Genomic DNA, 20,004 nt, shown 5'->3' with positions numbered 1-20,004 from the left:
CAGTAATACATCTCCTAGGAGCTGCATTTTACATTATGAGAAAATATTAAGGATAGTGATGGAGCTTGCTCCACCTTTGCTCCGAGTTGCCTTAGTGTTGTACTACCCAGGTGTTGACTTACGCTTGGACTTGCCGATAGTTCTTCGGCATGAAACTCTTAGACTTAGATTTCGATCTCCAAGTTTTGTATCCGGCTTTAAAATAATGAGGGATTTATTATCCCCTCAGATGAATACCTTCTTCCAGCACCGAGAAGTCCATAAGTATACCTGGTACAGGGATACACTAGAACAACGGTCTCTGATTGACTTCTTTATAGTCTCAGCAGACCTATTTTCCTCGGTGTTGGACATTCGTGTGAGAAGAGGGGCAGAACTGTCAACTGACCACCACCTTGTTGTGTGCACTCTACGGCTTCAGAAACCAAATGCTACTATCAACGGTGGTAAGCCTAAGCAGCTATACCGTGTGAAATGGGAGACATCATTGGAAAATGAGGCTGTGAGGAAGAATTTTGCAGATGACATTTCCTACAGGTTCAAAGAGATTCCCAAGCATACTGCAGATGTTGAGGAGGAGTGGAAGCTGTTCAGAACAGCTATCACTGCTTCTGCACTCTCATGCTGCGGCAGAAAGCGGCTCGGCGTGGCAACGGGTAGTGAGAAAAGGACATCTTGGTGGAACCAAGAAGTCCAAAAAACTGTCCGGGCAAAATAGGAGTCCTACCTAACATGGCTTAGGGTCAGGTCACCTGAGATACGTTTGCGGTATGCTGAGGCAGTAAAGACAGCAAAGCAGAAGGATTGGGAATCCTTGGGAGAAAGATCAAACTCATCCTATGCAAATGCAAACAAAGTATTCTGGCAGACATCCACTGCCTTCGAGGGAGGAAATTGTGCACAGAAAGGGCAATTAAGGCTTCTGATGGTGCACTTTTAACAACCGAGAAGGATATCCTCCATAGATGGAGGGAATACTTTGAGAGCCTTCTTAACCTGGGTGGCCCAGCAGTTGTGGACATCCAAGAGGTGCAGATCAGGGCAATGACTAGTCTCACAGCAGAAGAGGCCCATTTAGCAATAAAATCGCTAAAATCGGGCAAGGCTGCTGGCAATGATGAAATTCGGCCCGAAATGCTAAAAGCCTTAAATCGAGATGGTGTTCTCTGGCTGACTCGAGTGTGTCAGGTTGCTTGGATATCTGGGCGAGCACCAAAGCAATGGCAGACAGGCATAATAATACCAGTCTTCAAGAAGGGAGACCAGAAGGATTGCAGTAACTATTGTGGCATCTCTCTGCTCAGCCTGCCTGGGAAAGTGTATGCTAGGTGCTTGGAAAGACAGTGCAGGAGCATAGTTGAGTCAAAGTTCCAGGAAGAACAATGTGGCTTTCGTCTTGGTAACAGCACAACTGACCAAATCTTCACTTTAAGCAAGTCTTTGAGAAATCTTGGGAATATGCCAAGAATGTCTACACATGTTTGTGGACTTGGAGAAGGCATATGACCAGGTTCCTCGGGATAAGCTTTGGCAAGTAGTATAAGAGTATGGAGTGGATGGCCAACTATTAGCTGCCATCAAGTCCCTGTATGAATGCCCAGAGTTTTGTGTCAGGGTAAACAGCACAAAGTCTGAACCTTTCACGGTCTCCGTTGGCCTCCGCCAAGGGTGTGTTCTGTCACCCCTCCTTTTCATAATATTTATGGACTGGATTGATAGGCACAGCCAAGGCAGTGAGTGTGTCAGAATTGGAAGATGTAGCATTGGGCGTCTGCTTTTTTGCAGGTGACCTAGTTCTGCTTAGCTCTTCCACAGATGACCTCCAGCAGACCCTGGATAGGTTTGTAGTTGTTTGTGCAGATGCTGGAATGAAGATCAGTGCGGTCAAAACTGAAACATTTGTGGTCTCAAGACAACCATCCCAGTGCACTCTATATGTAAGTGGAGTCCCAATGAGGCAGGTGGAGAAGTTTAAATACCTTGGGTCCATATTCACGAATGATGGAAAATGGGATGTAGAGCTAGATACTCGAATTGGCTTAGCAAGCTCAATATTGGGGGAGCTTGGCCATTCGGTAGTACTGAAGCAGGAGTTAAGCCAGAAGGCAAAGCTGGCTGTCTTCAATACAGTCTATGTCCCCATCCTCACCTATGGTCATGAGAGTTGGGTAATGGCCAAAAGAATGCAGACACAAATCCAAGTGGCTGAAATGAGGTTCCTTCGAGGGGTTGAGGGGCTGACAAGACTCAACAGGGTCAGAAGCTCTGCAATTTGGGAAACCCTCAATACTCAACCACTGCTTCTCCGTGTTGAGAGATCACAGTTACGTTGGTATGGGCACCTGGTCAGAATGCCACAAGAGAGGCTCCCTTAGCAAGCCCTCTTTGCCAAGCCAGAGGGTGGGAGGACACGTGGAAGGCCAAGGACTCGCTGGATAGATTATATCCAAAACCTTGGGTGGACACGTTTGGGAATCCCACCAGAACACCTGAGCTTGGTGGCAGAGGATCATGACCATTGGAAATTCCTCTTACAGCTGTTGCACCCCCACAACCCAATTAGGAAAGGTGGGCCTTGAAGATGTATGTTATTATCCCCTTAATTTAATTTATGCTGCCGGGAAAAAAAAAAAAAAACCTCTTGGCTCTTTATTGTGGCATTATATGTATCAACATTTTCAATTTAATGTGAATGAACTTGACATTATTAGCATCCCCACAGCTCATCCAAGGTGATATGTTCATTTATACAGAAAGGAAGGGGAAAAATAGTGGGAAGGAAGACCAAGGTCTAGGTGGATTGATAGAGTAAGAATTGCCTTCTTCAAATTCCTGCAATGTACCCTCAAGGAGTGAACAGGATATGATAGTACTACATGAAAAATTTACATTTTTACTAACTTCCTATCTACAATTCTCCTCCAAATCAGTCTGTTACTTGTCAAGACTCCAACATTCTCAGATTTTATATTTCTATCATCTAAGGAACTTTTTACCGTATATCAATCCATCTATATCTTGGTCGTCCTCTGGGTCATTTTCTTGCCAAAAAGAGAACATTTGTTTTGCTAATCTTTCCTTGCCCATTCTGTTTAAGTGACCATACCACCTGAGATTAGCTCTGCTAACGATATTCCTGGATGCTGACAATGTCAAGTTCTTTCCTAATATCCTTGTTTTTAATACGATACTGCCATTGATCTCATCTGTTTGTTCTCCTAATCTTTCTCAAGACTCTCATATCTGCAGTCTCTAGTCTTTGGTCAAGTGCTTTACTTCTGACAGAGCTCTCAGATCCATAAGTTAAAACTGGTTTGAACACTGTCTTGTATACAGCTATTTTAGTGTTCTGACTAATTTCTCTCTTATTCCATATGAATTTATTCAATTGACTTCCTACCATACCAGCTTTGTTGATTCTGTTGTCTATTTCCATATTTAATTTACCATCTTCACTAAAAATCGTGCCTAAGCAGCTGATATGTTTTACTTGTTCCACAGGTTCTCCATTCACAATGCAGTTGACATTTTCACTGCTTTTGCTTATTTTTATTATCTTTGTCTTGTTATTGCTGACCTTTATACCATATCTATTACAAGAGTTATTCAATTTAGTCAGGGAATCTTGCAGCGGATTTATTTAGAAGTATAACATCATCTGCATAAAGCAAAGAGCTGACATTAACATCAACAATTTTGATATCAGGTTTAATACCACTTTCCTTCATTGATTCATATAGATAATGAATAACAGAGGGGATAATATACATCCTTGTCTGACACCAGATTTAACATTAAACCACCTTCCTGTACTTCCTTCAATTCAAACTGCTGACTTACAACTCAAATAAAGACTAAGTATTGCTTGATATAATGCCCCATTGACACCATATAACTGTAGCGTATTGAATAGCTTCTCTCTCTTGGCACCTTGTCATATGCTCTTTCCAGATTGACAAAACTTAAATACAGATCTCTGTTATATTCCCATGCTTTCTCAACTATTTGTCATAAAGTGAAGATCTGATCCTGACAGCCTCTATTTTGCCTGAATCCAGCTTGTTCTTCACCAAGCTTTTCTTCCACAATTCTTCTCAACCGTTTCTCAAGTATACTTGCATAAATCTTACCAGGAACACTCAGTAAGGAAATAACTCTGTAATTCTTACATTCAGTTCTATTTCCCTTTTTATATATGGGTACTATGAGAACTCTACACCAATCATCTTGAATTCGTCCCTCTGTCTAGGCCTTCTGAACTATGTAGTGAAGCCACTGTACGACTTTTATACCTCCATACTTGAGCATTTCTGGTCGAATATCATCTACTCATGCTGCCTTTCCACATTTCAGGCTTTTGATGGCATTTTCTACTTCAAGTATGGATATATATATTCCTGTCTGCATACCTGGTCAGTGTTTTTTACCACTGTGCTGTAAGAATTGCCTTAGAAGACAAAAATATAAGACATGACAATATATACTGAAGTCATGACATATAACTGATTAATTTGAAGAAAAACTGTCAATAGGAAGTTAGTAATGATCCATCATAATATCTTGTAGATGTCTTGATAATAATTATCAAAAGTGTGATGATGATGTGTGTGCTGAATGTCAAATTAGAACAATTACTACTGTGCAAAGAAGAATCAGAATTAGTCTTTTTACCTGCAGTGTACAATAGTAGCCTCTACCATTCCCACCCTGTTCTGCCGTACTCTCATTACGAAATCCAAGAAGTCTGATGCATCATCAGGGACACCATGATCTGGCCAAGCTATGTACTGCATGTGGGTAATATGACGTTCTTCATCATTCTGAAAGAGGGAAGTAAAAACTATATATGACCTGTACAATAATTAACTGTATTTAGTTGTGTATGTAGCCACAGATTATATAATGGAGTCAAAGCAAAGTTTATGTATTGGAAAATATTACAAATATGTCAACTGAAAGGAAGCAAATACACAAATTTTTTTTTTATTGATGGTGTTAGGTACAAGCATTGCAATAATCATATAGCTGTGGTTACAGCTATATGATTATTGCAATGTTATAAAGAATGTAACAGCAGTTCCATTTTAAGTCTAGTGTACTCCAGTAAGTATGCTGAACTTGAAATGCTAAATTACTGATATACAAAAATAAGCATATTAAGTTATCTATATATTTAAAAATTGCATTTTCATATATAAATTGGTTAATGCATCCTCCACAACCTACACACAAAGACATACTAAATACTATCAAAATCAATGCAAAACATCTAATTCTAATGGTGTGCGTCCTACTATTAAGTCACCAAAAATATTTACAAACTGAGAAAGAAACCTCTGTGTAGTTGACATAAAATTGTGTAATGAATTTTAGAAGTAACATACATTACTGAGACCCAAATGCTAGGCTAGAACTTTAAGAAAGGTTCTAGCCTAAGAAAGGAAGAAAAGAGGCCTCTGTTGCTGTGAGAAGTGAAGAAATAATCCTGTCTTGTGACTAATTAGACAGGCCTCACTTTCACATAAATGAATCCACTGCAAAGAATGCCTAAATATAAAAATATTACTACTACTAATAATAATAACAGCATTAAGAAAAAGAAAATATTTTCATTTACTTCCACATTAATAAGTGTAAATTCTCGAAAGGCAAAGGACGGAGTCTCTTGCTCCCTCACACAGGTAACATGCAGCCGACCAAAATCAACAGTTTCAAAGAGGACAGGCCAATATTTATGACATTTAGTACGACCTCTTTCCATAAGTGTGGTTACCATTACTATCAGAGTTGACTGTTGTTCCCATATCATCTGAAATAATCACAAAAAAATAAATGATTTTACTTAAAAACTGTACCAAAATTCTACTTTAAAAAATAAATAAATAACAGTCAGTAATCAAAGTGTACACATGAATTTATTACATTTTACACAAACAGGGATCAAAAAATCAGACTGTCTTGCAACAAATGTATAAATTACTATAATACATATCTTAGATTACAAAATCAGAAAATAATATAAAACATTGTAAAGTTTAATCTCATTATCGAACTGAATCAGAATAGATATACAAATAATTATACTGTTACAAATTAAAAACAAATATCAATCCGGTTTTCTCATGATATGGCCTGTTTTCACAAAAGGGGACTCTGAAGAATCCATGAAGCAATCTTGTTGAAAAGGATATCTTTCTAATTGGAGAAAATGCCAACTAGACCCACTAAGTGGTAAATAATCTTCACCTGATGAATCAACAACACCACTGTTCATTGGAGGCACAAGGTGGCTATTGTGATATTTGGTCTCCAGACACTTCTGTTTTGCTATTTCTTTTCCATATAGTGTGAGTGATACCCCCCTTAAGGATATGCCAAACATATTTAGAGATCCAAACCCCTTCCTTTTGAAGACCTTCTAACTGATGTTAGGAGGCATCCTGATGAGCTGCCACATACTCTACCAGATTGTGCCTGGAGTGTGTGTGGTTTGGGGAAAGGGATCCGAGTAGTGGCAACAAGTCCAAGAGTATCTCCTCTCAATACGTGTCTGTAATCTCTAATTCACCTATTCCAAATCAAACCACAAAAAATCATTTGTTACACAAAAAAGTGTAACAAATGATCATCGCATCACTGCAATTAAAAACCCTCATCCTTCAAAAGCTAATACCAACAAATAATACATAAAAAAATTACATTGTATCCACTTCCAATATCCGTATCATAAACTTCAACACAAATGATATATCATCACTTACAGATATCAAGACTCGTTATTGTATTTATTTATTTTTTTTGACAGAAATCCAAATTGCTGTTGCAACAACTAATACCTACAATCTAAATTAATTGTTTATGTCTAAATGTCTCCATATAATTCTTTTCACCCCCATTCTGTAATGTTGATCATTTGTTGTGTTTACTGTTCCCCAAATTCAGAAAACCACACTGACCTTTCAATCTTTTTAATTTTTTCAAATTCCACTGATCAAACTAGAAGAGATGTAGAAGTATTTGCTATAGATCTAATGCAAAGTGTACATCTATCCATTAGTCCAAACCAATAATGCTCTTCTCCTCATACCCTTGATTTTATTTTATTTTATTTTATTTATTTTTTTTGTTAACCAGTTCTCCTTCCAGGTATACCACAAATGTCACTTCTCCTCTTAGTAATTTAGATGATAATCTTGTGCATGTTTCCTCTCCAGCAGATACCCCCCCCTTCTCTCAACTAATGCCATCCTAGTGTCATCTGACACTACATGGGTGACAAGTGAGATGAACTGCTAGAACTTCTGCTCATCCTTCACATGGCCAGACTAATACTTCCACATTCAATTTGAATTCTTGCTCACTTTCCAAGCCATGGTTTAATATCAAATGTATAAAGGTAGTTCAAAAGAAAAATTCAGCATAACCAAAGGTGTCTTGTGGCAATAACTCCAGTTTCATGTTTAGTCCAAACTGGAGGGTTTAATAATAATGACTTTGGAACCTGCTAAGTCTGGTTGAGAAAACATTGGAATATTCTGAAATGTGGAAGGTAGTAAGAGTAGTCATCATTTTAAACATCTGTATGTAAAGAAATAAATATTTCAGTTTTTTCCCCCCTCTGGAGGATGGGGGGGCACTTTAGTTTCTGTGGTAGATAGGATGCATTTTGTAGATAGTTTGGAGGAGATAATCTCTCACAAGAAAGCACTGGGCAAGTAAATTTTACATTGAGGGTCCTAGAGATGATGTGCTTGAAGACATTATGTAATGGATAAATGTTTTTATTTACAAATGGGATAGTAAGAACTGCAGTGCAGATAAGTTTTTCATTGCTTGTGGATTTTTGGAAGATGCAAAAAACAGAAAATTTAATGACAGATAACAAAGGTTGAGGAAGTTAACAGAGCAGTTTATTTCAGATTCAGGAGCAATCAGTTATAGAAGCGGTGAGGAGAAAGTTGACGGCAGTTCAATAATGATAAGGATTATTATTATTATTAACATCAGACCTCCATGAAGTCAAAAGACTCATTGTTGGAGGTCCACACTCTCATGCAAAAATCATCAAACCATGCCTTATTTCCATTTACAGTTTCTGCACTCACCACACTTTCAGATAATGTATCCCATTCACCAACCATCTCCATACAAAGAACCCGCTCCTCACTTCATTGATTACGCCCTCCTTATATAGCTTCTGGGGATTACCTCTTGTTCACTGCACAGGAGGTGATGTCAAAGGACCACCTAGAGGCCCATCCTAAAGACCATCATAAAATTTGGTCACTCAAAGTGAAGTAGTTAAAAACATATATCAAGGGGAATTAACTTGTTAAGTCTGTTTCATTGTTTAAAAAGTTTAGTGGCACTCAGAGTGGAACTTTTAAGATGATGTAAAGAGAAGCCACATGAAGTAATGCAAGGAAAACATCAAAACATAATCTAATGTTGTAGAAATGATGACAAATATATACTGCCTTAATTATGCAGATTTAATGGAAATAAATTATTTTTATTATTATACAGGTATCCCCCATAGAGTTAGAAGACTCATTGCAGAAGATCAAGTAGTCATACACTAGCTATTATTCACACAGCACCTATCATATCTCTCCTTACTTTTAACTGACAAAGCACTCACATCCACCTCTGGCAACCCATTCCCCAAGCATAAAATTTAGTATTAACACCCTTGTTAACCACACACTACACAAATGCCATGGGTGACTTCTTTCCTGCCATGTACTGAATAAAATCTTCAGTGACAATACTATAAAACTCCTTTTAATAACTTATATGGTTCTATCATGTTTCCACTTTTGCACCTATTAGCTAGTTTTTGAAGCCCACAGACAATCGAGTTCTTCTCATAGGAAGCATTCCATAGACCAGCCACAATTTTTGTTGCTTGCCTACGGATCTTCTCCACCACTTTTTCATCTCCAAGGAATCAGGGAGTCTAGAGTTGTACATGTGGCCTTATTGCTTCATATAGCTGAACAATAACCTCACTATCCCTGCTTGTTAGTGTGTTCTTCAACAACGACACAATTCAACAACCATGTGCTGGTTTGGTTATCTTTGCAAAACATCCTCTAAACTTCAACTCCCTGTCCACAATCACTCCCAACTCCCTGCCTCATCACTTTCCTGAAGTTCAGTTCCATCAATATAGTACACAATTTGTGAACAGTTTCCAAAGTGCATCACCTCACACTTGGCAACATTAAACTGATAGACATTCACCTTTTCCCATACTGCTAGTCTATTTAAGTCCACCTGCAGGATCTCTGGATAACGTTCATTTACCGCTGCTCTCCCCAGTTTAGCATCATCAGCAAACAACTGAATATTTCTTGTGAATTTATTTCCTATATCACTGATATAAATATCAAACAACAAGAGAAGGTCATTTGCCTTCTCCTGAATCAACTCTTTCATAAACCAGTCTGACATCTGTCCATCAGCCACCCTCTAATCCAAATCACCAAATTCATATCTATCCCCATTTGCTGCAATTTATGCAATTCTAAGTTGAATCATGTCAAATGCTTTTGCAAATCTAGCAATATCTGACTATCCATTTTTATTATCTTATTCCATTGTCACTTTATATTTTATCTTTTTATATTTTTACATCTTATATTTTTCATTACTTCGTAATGAAAAATATAAGATATTTCAATTGATTATAAAAGGGAAGATAAATGGAAGAAGAGGACAAGGAAGACGAAGAAAATCTTGGCTGGCAGATATCAGACAGTGGACTGGTATGAACTCTGAAAGACTGCTCAGAATAGCTGAGAATCGCTCAAAATTTGCCAAGGTGGTCGCCGACCTCCGATAGGAGATGGTGCTCAAAGAAGAAGAAGCAAGTTACTAAGGCAAGACCTACCCTTCACAAAACCATGTTGTCCCTTATAGAGTATCATATTTCTATCCACCCAGTCCGAAATTCTGTCTTAGCATCTCCTGAGATGCTGATTAGCCAATAAAATGCTAGTTCTGTCTTGGAGCCTACTCCATGCAAAGGGACTAGTTTGCTCTTTTCACTCCACTGGCACCTCACCAGTACTGAGGCTTAAATTAAACAGCTTGGTCAGAGGAGCTGATAATTCCCTTGCACATTCTTGTAATACACATGCTGATATGCCATGTAATCCTATGGCTATGTTCATATTGAGGTTCTGAATATTTTAAGAATCTCCATTTCTTCAACCTCTATTTTCCTATCAGTCAATGGCACATCTGGCAATGCAATTTCACCACCTAGATGGCACACCCCTGAAAAATGCTCACTCAGTAATTCAACTGTTCGGTTTGGTTCTGTTAACTCTCTACCATCAACATTTTTTAAAGTCATCCATCCTTCTATAGTCCTTCCTCCTTTTACTTGCCACATATCAACATACTCTAGGAAATCTTTTGACCTCATCAGTCAGCTTTCTAAGTTTTTAAGTTTTTTAAGATAGTTCTGTAACAGGCCAGTAGGCCTAGCACGTAGAAGGGAGAAGTTAGCTTTCTCTCATAATTAGCTTTGGCCTTCCTTAACATACAGGTCACTTATACTGCTTGTGGGCATGTTGATCACTTTTTTTTTTTAATCCCTCCACATCCTTTTCTTTGTGTGGAACTCCTGCTTAATGAAGCTATTCATTAATCTAACTCTTACCTGATTAATCCTTCTTACACTAAGTATATATTCTGATATTGCTTTCTTCAACCACCCTTTGGCCACCTCCCATGCACCAGCAACATCTCTCTCTCTCCTTTCCGAATGTTTACATCATGGCACTGTTCAAAGCTGCCTTCTCAGTGTGTCATACTCACCTGCTTTGTAATTCTCACATATATTCTTTCTTAACAGAAAATTCTGCATGTTTGGCAATCTGCCAGGTCAAAACTATATGATCACTTTCTCCAAGTGAAAGCAGAGTATCTAGATTGGTTACTGTTAAGTTCTCTAATGCAATGATCAGATCCAGCACTCTTGAACCTTATGCCCCCTCTATTACATGTTCTTCAAGTAATTATCTCTCAACAGCTGTATAAATCCATTTTTTTCCCTGCCTGTGACCATTCCTTCTACCAACTTATGTCCCTATAGTTGAAATTCCCAATAATAATTACGAATGCACTTCATCTACATTCTCGATTATAGCATGACTTATAGCATTGCATTATATTATCACCCAATTACATATTCAATTCTGTTGGCCTCTATCTCATACCAGATAGCCTCAAATGAACTGATCTCTGAATCCCTCCTGATGAATTTCTTAGTTTCAAGCAAACCCTGACTTTAGGACTCTAAGCAATTTTTCATTTTTTATTGGCCAATATTCATACCAGTTGCAATTTATATGTATACTTGTATAAGTAATTTAATTTTCTGTTTATCTATTTATCTATTATTTTTTGTATGAACATGTTACTCTCCACCTTAATTTAACTTTGTAACCTAATAGATAATAATAATAATAATAACAGGACTCTAGCTTTGAATACATAAATATTAAACAAGATACTTTCTTTAGTAGACATAAAGGCCTAAAATATATAGTTTCTAAAGCAAATAAAGAAGCGACATACAAACATTATACTTATTTAGTGCCAAAAATATTCAGCACACTACCTTTAACAGTAAGCAATGAAACAAACAAAAAAAAAAAACTCAAATAAAAGAATATTTATTTTCACACAGAAATGAAGAAGCTCTGTTCAGAATAATAATATAAATGATTGGTTTTTGCATATTGGTAGTAAAAAGATCCTGTTGAAGGTGTAAAATGTAAAAATTTAAATGCTATCTAACTACTTTGTTTTATTTTGTTCCTAATTAATGTTATGCAACTATCTCAGTACATATTAGCTCACCTGTGATTTAATTATGCTATTATATTATATGGATGTACATATGTGTATATAACGAAAATGCATTATATAACTTTTTGTAACTTTATGCATATCGTAACCTGGATGAGCTGTTGCTCTTAGGTTACACATTATTGTTCACACATACTATAATATGAAGCTTACAAATAAACTTACTTATAAATATATTATTATATATAAATAATAAAGTTTGAAAAAAATTATTCAGCTGCAACTGAAAATTACCAATTATAGTTATATTAACTGGTAATTAGTTTATGGAATTAATCTATTATAGTTACGGAAATAACTAATATAGTTATATTAGTCATTCATTATATAAAAAACTCTGTATAATCTTCATTTGTTAATATTAGAATGATATGTGTTGCAAATATTATACATAATATTTTACATATCATCATCATCATCATCAAATTCCTGCCATATACCCTCAAGGGGTGTACAGGATATGACAGTACTACATGAAAAAATTACATCATTACTAACTTCCTATCTACAATTTTCCTCCAAATCAGTCTGTTACTTGTCAAGACTCCAACATTATCAGATCTTATATTTCTATCATCTAATGCACTTTGTACTGCATCAATCCACCAATATCTTGGTCTTCCTCTGGGTCGTTTTCCTGCCAACCTGGCAGAGAACACTTGTTTTGCTAATCTTTCTTCGCCCATTCTGTTTAAGTGACCATACCATCTGAGATTAGCTCTGCTAACGCATTCCTGGATGCTGACAATGTCAAGTTCTTTCCTAATATCCTCATTTTTAATATGATATTGCCATTGATGCCATCTGTTCACGCCTCTAATCTTTCTCAGGACTCTCATATCTGCGGTCTCTAGTCTTATGTCAAGTGTTTTACTTCTGACCCAGCTCTCAGATCCATAAGTTAAAATTGGTTTGAACACAGTCTTGTATACAGCTAATTTAGTGTTCCGACTAATTTCTTTCTTAATCCATATGAATTTATTCAATTGACTTCCCAACATACCAGTTTTGCTGATTCTGTTGTCTATTTCTATATTTAGTTTACCATCTTCAGTAAAAATTGTGCCTAAGTAGCTGAAATGTTTTACTTGTTCCACAGGTTCTCCAATCACAACACAGTTGACATTTTCAATGATTCTGCCTATTTTCATTGTCTTTGTCTTTTTATTGCTGACCTTCATACCATATCTATTACAACAGCTATTCAATTTAGTCAGAGAATCTTGCAGACTTGTAGCGGATTTATTTAGAAGTATAACATCATCCGCATAAAGCAAAGAGCTGACATTAACATCTCCAATTTTGATATCAGGTTTAATACCACATTCCTTCATAATGTGATCCATATAGATAATGAATAACAGAGGGGATAATGTACATCCTTGTCTCACACCAGATTTAACATTAAACCATCTTCCTGTACTTCCTTCAATTCTAACTGCTGACTCACAACTCAAATAAAGACTAAGTATTGCTTGATATAATGCCCCATTGACACCATATAACTGCAGCGTATTGAATAGCTTCTCTCTTGGCACCTTGTCATATGCCTTTTCCAAATCGACAAAACTTAAATACAGATCTTTGTTATATTCCCATGCTTTCTCGACTATTTGTCGTAAAGTGAAGATCTGATCCTGACAGCCTCTATTTCTCCTGAATCCAGCTTGTTCTTCACCAAGCTTTTCTTCCACAATTCTTCTCAACCATTTCTCAAGTATACTTGCATAGATCTTGCCAGGAACACTCAGTAGGGAAATACCTCTGTAATTCTCACATTCAGTTTTATTGCCCTTTTTATATATGGGTACTATGAGAGCTCTACTCCAATCATCGGGAATTCGTCCCTCTGTCCAGGCTTTCTGAACTATGCAGTGCAGCCACTGTAAGACTCTTATACCACCATACTTCAGCATTTCTGGTCGAATATCATCTACTCCTGCTGCCTTTCCACATTTCAAACCTTTGATGGCTTTTTCTACTTCAAGTATGGATATGTATTCCTGACTGCATGCCTGGTCAGTGTTTTTTATCACTGTGCTGTCATCACTGCTTGTTTCATTTAGCAGTTTTTCAAAGTAATTACTCCATACTTCAAGGATATCTTTTTCTCCCGTTTTAATGTCACCTTTATCATCTCTAATTCCTTTTACAGCACTCTTTCCTCCATTCCTAAGCTTCTTCAACAACCTCCAGAATATTTTGCCACCTTCTTGATATTTATTTTCTATATTCTTGCCAAAGTCTTCCAATGACTTTTGTTTAGCAAGTTTTACACACTGTTTAGCTTTCTTACATATGTCTCTGTATTCTGTAAGAGTAAAAGCTGACTTATTTGCCAGGAACTTTTGATATGCTTTCTTCTTTTCCTTCACTGCCTCTTTAACTTCCTGTGTCCACTAAGGAGTTCTGATTTTTTTATCCTTGCGCACAACCTCACCACATGCCTCTCTGGCAGAATCAATCAATGTTTCCTTCAGAGTTTGCCACTGAATCTCCAAGGTTTGATTCCTGTTCTCAAACCCTTTCATTTTCTTTTCAATAATATTTCTGTATTTTAGTCTACAGTTCACATCTGAGAGCTGCTCAACTTTTATTCGCTTTAAAACTTTCTTACATGTTATTCTTTTCAATATGAAATTCAATTTTATCCTGCTCAAGACTAAATAGTGATCACTTCCAATTTCAAATCCTCTGCACACTCTGGTGTCCTGCACCAAGGAGAAAACATCACTATCAACAATAACATAGTCAATGAGACTTTTCTTATTCCTAGCCTCTTCTCTCCATGTGAATTTGTGCACATTTTTATGTTGGAACATGGTGTTAGTAATAACCAGTCCATGTCCTGAGCAGAAATCCAACAGATATTTGCCATTATTATTAGCTTTGCTCTTTTCTCCAAATTTTCCCAAAATATTTTTGTATGTCTCACAATCATTTCCTACTCTGCTATTTAGATCCCCAACAAGGACCAACTTTTCCTTTTTCATTGTGTCAGTTGCTTTTTCTAAAGCCTCAAAAAATTCCTCCACTTCTACCTTAGTAGAACCTTCTGTGGGACCATAGGCACAAATAAGTCTCATTGTCCAGTTCCCCATTCTCATATTTGCCCACATTACTCTACTTGAGACTGACTGCCATTCAAGAAGATTAGCCTCGTATTTTGTGTTGAATACTATGGCTACTCCTTCTTTTCCTTGATTGTCATTGCCTGAATATAACATTTTGTATTTATTGCTCAGAAAGATCTCACCAGTTTTGGTCTTTTTTGTTTCAGTCACCCCTATTATGTCGATCTGGTACTTATCTAATTCCTCAGCTAGCTCCATTTCTTTTCCATTCAGGTTTCTTACGTTGATAATACCGATCTTTAACTCTGGTGATGTTGAGTTGGGGTTTGTTTTCAGATTTATTCCAGTAGCTGACTTTTCGCTGTTCGCCCTGGTTCCCTGGCGAAAACAATGGGGGCCTTGTTTAACTGGGCGACGCCCCAGCCGGCATGAAATTTTGTCATGTTGTACCATCATTTTTTATTTACATATTATATTATACATAATATTACAAATATATGAGAAACAAAATTATTAAAACCATTTTTTATTGAAAAACGGTATTAATATATCTTTTTTTATATATTAATATATATAAAAAAAGATATATCAAGAGGAGTATGGCAAGGATGTACCATATTACCTCTGCTTTTTAATATATATATATATATATAAATAAAATTATAACAATCTGGCAATAGCATAACCCATTTGGTATACAAATAAAGATAGATATACTATTATTTGCAGATGATCAAATTATATTAGCTACTTCAGAAGATGATCTACAGAAATCAGTAAATTCATGAAATTTTAGAACAACATAAATTAATGAGAATATTATAAGTAAAGACAAAATAATGGCTTTCAATTTCAAAGGAGAAAATCCAATAAGAAGTAAAATAGTGATAGATAATAAAATAGCAGAACAAGTAAATACTTTCAAATACCTGGGATGCGACTTACAATATGAAGTTGAAAAAGATATAGACTTTAAAATATCAAATTTTGTTTAAGTAAATGGCATAATAAATAATATATTTAAGCCATCCTTGGTACAAATGCACACCAGAATCAGACTATATAACGTTCTGTCTAAACCAACTTTATTATATGGAAGTGAAACATGGACTATAAAAGAGAAGAATGAAAAATGGATTCAAACAGCAGGAATGAAATTTTCCAGAAAAACAGCTGGATATACCAAGTGGAACCATAAAACAAGTGAAATTTTACAATTCCTGAATATAAAACCAACTTACAACTATATAAGTAAATATAAACAAAAATGGTTATAACATCTAAATTGAATGGATAATAGCAGACTGCCAAAAATACTATACAGATATAATATAAATGAAAAAAGAAGAATTGGAAAACCAAGAAAGCGACGGCATCAAACTGGCACAATCCACTTGGCCTAAAATCCATGACAGAAAGAAGATGAGAAGAAATACTAAACACCATTATTAGTATCATGGATAAGTTAAGGTGGTTTGTAAACATAATCTGGAAATTCTGCTCTAGAGACCAAACAGGGAACTTTTGCAAGCCACTTCTGACTTCCAACAAGAAAGGCAGCGATTTCACATAGGTTGATGAAATTCACCTCCTGCCTACAGACATTCACAAACATCTCCCTTCCCACAGCAGGATTTGCATTTGAAGCTTGTTAGATGGCGAACAGTTATGCTATCTACTTAGCCAAGTATGCTGGCCAAGGCTTGGTTCATAGTATAAATTATATTTAAAATTAACCTGAGATTGGTATCTTGGTTTCTGAATGCTGAAACATCAGTAACATTTTTTGCATATATAAAATGCATAATATCTATTTTCACCACTATGGCCGCTCAGGTTTAGCACACCATGCTCTGGTTACCTATTAGGATTCAATGGGGGAAAGTAACAAGCAAATTTCAATGAGAAGCTTTTCCTCAAATCTGCTTCTGCCCACACAAACTATCCTAAGCCAAACAAATATACTTGCCTCATCATGCAGGAAACTTGCATCTGCAGACAATCAGCCCAATGGTCAAGGCCACCAAACCAAAGCCAACAGGTGACATAATTTTAGGACTAAAGACCTTGTATTTCTCCTGTTAATTCTCTGTCTTTGAAGTAGTGCCTGTGTGCATTTTGATACAAGTATATGCTGAGTGGAGAGTATACTCGCTCTCCAACCAAGAGGTCATGGGTTCGAGTCCCACATTGGGTATGAGGGTTGAAACTTCTCTTTCTTTTTTTTTTTTTTTTTAATTATTTAGTTATTATATGTTGTTAATTTCTTTAAACAACATTATATACAACAACATATAAGCCATATAACACATAATAACACATGAGAAAATACCAGGGAACTGTATGAATATGAAAAATTGTTCATATAATAGTAAGTAAACAAACAAAACATAAAGTTACCTGCCAAAAATCTGAAGAAGTATTAGGTAATGGTCCTTGTGTTGCAATATACCTATTCACAATTCCAGAGGTAGGAATTTCCATCTGCAACATTATAAAATGCAGATTATATTCTTATTTAAAGTATGTCTACAAAGTATAATAACTTTTGATTTTTTTTTTTTTAATGTCATTACTAACAATATAAGACACATCCATCAAAAGTAAGAATAGTAAATCTAATCTGAACATAAAGACAAACATAGAAGAGGCAAGTGTTTATTGATCATGTGGGCCATTATGATGTATGGTGATTGAACAATATAAAGCCTCTCCAAGCTAAGTCATTTCCACCTTCCTATAGTAGGCCTGCTTCCACAAAATGGGACTACAGCAGGGCGAGTATTGCCACTTTAAATGTATATCTTCCCTAGTTGTGAGAAAATGCCAATTAAACCTTTAGGTGGTAGATTTCTTTCATCATCCGGTGAAACACCACCACCACCCTGCTTTTTGAAAGCATGAAGTGGATAATGCCATGTTTTATCCCCTGAGTAGGCATCTAGTTTCTGTCTTCCCCCTTTCTTCTCACATGTGGTGCAGGTGATAGCCCTGCTGAGCATGCTCATCACATTGATATCGTTGTTCATCTAGGGGAACCAATTTCTGCTCCATTTGAGGGTACAGCAGTAAAACAGTTTAATGTAGGCTGGTTGCCAGATAGTGCATGGAACCAAACCTGATAGTAACATCTGTTCAAGACGTCCTAATCAGTTGGCGAATAATCTTGCTGCCACTTACCATGCTAGATTATGCCTGGAGATAGACCAGGTCAATGGTATACAGGTAGCAGTATTTGAGGGCACACTCGGATGGAGTCTGTGCACTCCCTATGTGTAAGTTATGTACACAGGTCCATCACAACCCAGCTGCATTTCCCCTACTCTTTATGTTTCATAATTCAACACTCTAACATGAAAGTAAATCACATAAATACTAATGTGATTTATGTGTTTTAACTGTGGATACAAATATCTGAAAGGCATTCGATGATGTCTGGCATTGAGGTTTCGTCAACAAGCTGCCATCTTATGGCCTCTCTTCTACATTGTGACTGGATTGCCATTTTTCCCACTGACTGTTCACTCTGTGTTATGAAGGATGGCTTCCTCTTAACAGATTTCTCCATCAATCTCCTGTTCAAGGCTTCCCAATCAGTTGGTGAATAATCTTGCTGCCACTTACCATGCTAGATTACGCCTGGAGATTGACCAGGTCAATGCTATGCAGGTAGCAGTATTTGAGGGCACACTCGGATGGAGTCTGTGCACTTCCTATGTGTAAGTTATGTACACAAGTCCATCACAACCCAGCTGCATTCCCCTACACTTTAGTTTCATAATTCAACACTCTATACATGAAAGTAAATTATATAAATATTAATGTTTTAACTGTGGATACAAATATCTGAAAGGCATTCGATGATGTCTGGCATTGAGGTTTCGTCAACAAGCTGCCATCTTATGGCCTCTCTTCTACACTGCGACTGAATTGCCAGTTTTCTCACTGACTGTTCACTCTGTGTCATGAAGGATGGCTTCCTCTTAACAGATTTCTCCATCAATGCAGGAGTGCCCGAGGGTTCTGTGCTCTTCCTCCTTTACATTAATGATCTTCCATCTCTGACTTTCCATCCTACTCACAGCTTAAATAAGGAATGAATATTGTCATTGGCTTTGCCAAAGACAGTATTCATTCCTATTCCTCATCTGAGAAGCTCTGTAGTACTGTAATATTAGATGCCTCAAGATCTTCCATAAACAGTGATTCAAACACTGATCTCCTCAACATCCTCAAATGGAATGAAAACAACTTAGTAAATTTCAATGCAACCCCCCCCCCCCTCAAGCTTGCCTTATTACCTGCAAGAAAGATCCTACCTCATTCCTTCTTACCTTTGATAATGTTCCAGTTTCCTTTCAGCTTTCTCTTCTTGACTGTCACATTGAGTTTATCCTGCCGCAAACATATTACATACATAGCCTCACCTTCTAAAAAGCTTGATGTTCTTTTCTGTTCTAAACATTACTTCTCTTCTTCTCAACTACTAATATTTTCTAAGTCTCATATCTGACCAATCTTAGAATACCGTTCTCACATTTCGGGTGGAGCACCAAAGAACTCCCTAAGAATTCTTGATGAAATTCAGAAGAGGGCAATCTGCTTAACAGATGACCCTTTCCTCACAGACTTCCTTCAGTCACTTTACCATAGGCGCTCTGTTTCTGTGCTGCGCTGGACATTGCTTCTCTGAATTGGTTGCTACCATTCCTTCACTTTCTTCTATCGATGTAAGAGCTAGAGCAGCAGCCACTGGCCAACAGCCATATGCTGTCCAGCTCCAACATGTGGAACAAACTTCTCAAGAACTTTCTTCATTCCACCCACCTCTATTCTTTGGAAAAATCTCCCTCATGTTGTCTTTTCCCACTAAGTACAACCTCCTTTTAAGAAACATATCAATAGGTTGTCTTTTACTTCTTAATCACTTATCCACACGTGGCACTGTAGAGTTATAGGTCTTATGACCTTTCATGTGTGGGGTCATCATAAAAAAAATAATAAATAAATAAAGAATCAGATATGATGGATAGAAATTAACCAT

At 36.8% G+C, this 20,004-nt stretch overlaps 1 protein-coding gene across 1 annotated transcript in view; it reads right to left on the bottom strand.

Annotated features, from left to right (window-relative positions):
* Positions 1 to 20,004, bottom strand: part of Ptpmeg (protein tyrosine phosphatase Meg) — a 558,329-nt gene that overhangs the window by 56,857 nt on the left and 481,468 nt on the right. Inside the window, exons 21-23 of the mRNA XM_090403197.1 lie at positions 17,361 to 17,444; positions 5,618 to 5,809; positions 4,672 to 4,820 (exon numbers count right to left, since the gene is read on the bottom strand). Coding sequence (XP_090259323.1) covers positions 4,672 to 4,820; positions 5,618 to 5,809; positions 17,361 to 17,444 — 425 coding nt within the window. The remainder of the gene's footprint in view (positions 1 to 4,671; positions 4,821 to 5,617; positions 5,810 to 17,360; positions 17,445 to 20,004) is intronic.

Source organism: Typopeltis vanoorti, chromosome 13 (assembly GCF_054136105.1).
Source record: "Typopeltis vanoorti isolate ZY-2024b chromosome 13, IOZ_Tvanoo_1.0, whole genome shotgun sequence".
Lineage (NCBI taxonomy): Eukaryota > Metazoa > Arthropoda > Arachnida > Uropygi > Thelyphonidae > Typopeltis > Typopeltis vanoorti.
Note: the sequence above shows the minus strand (reverse complement) of the source record. Positions and strands in the feature narration are given on the sequence as shown.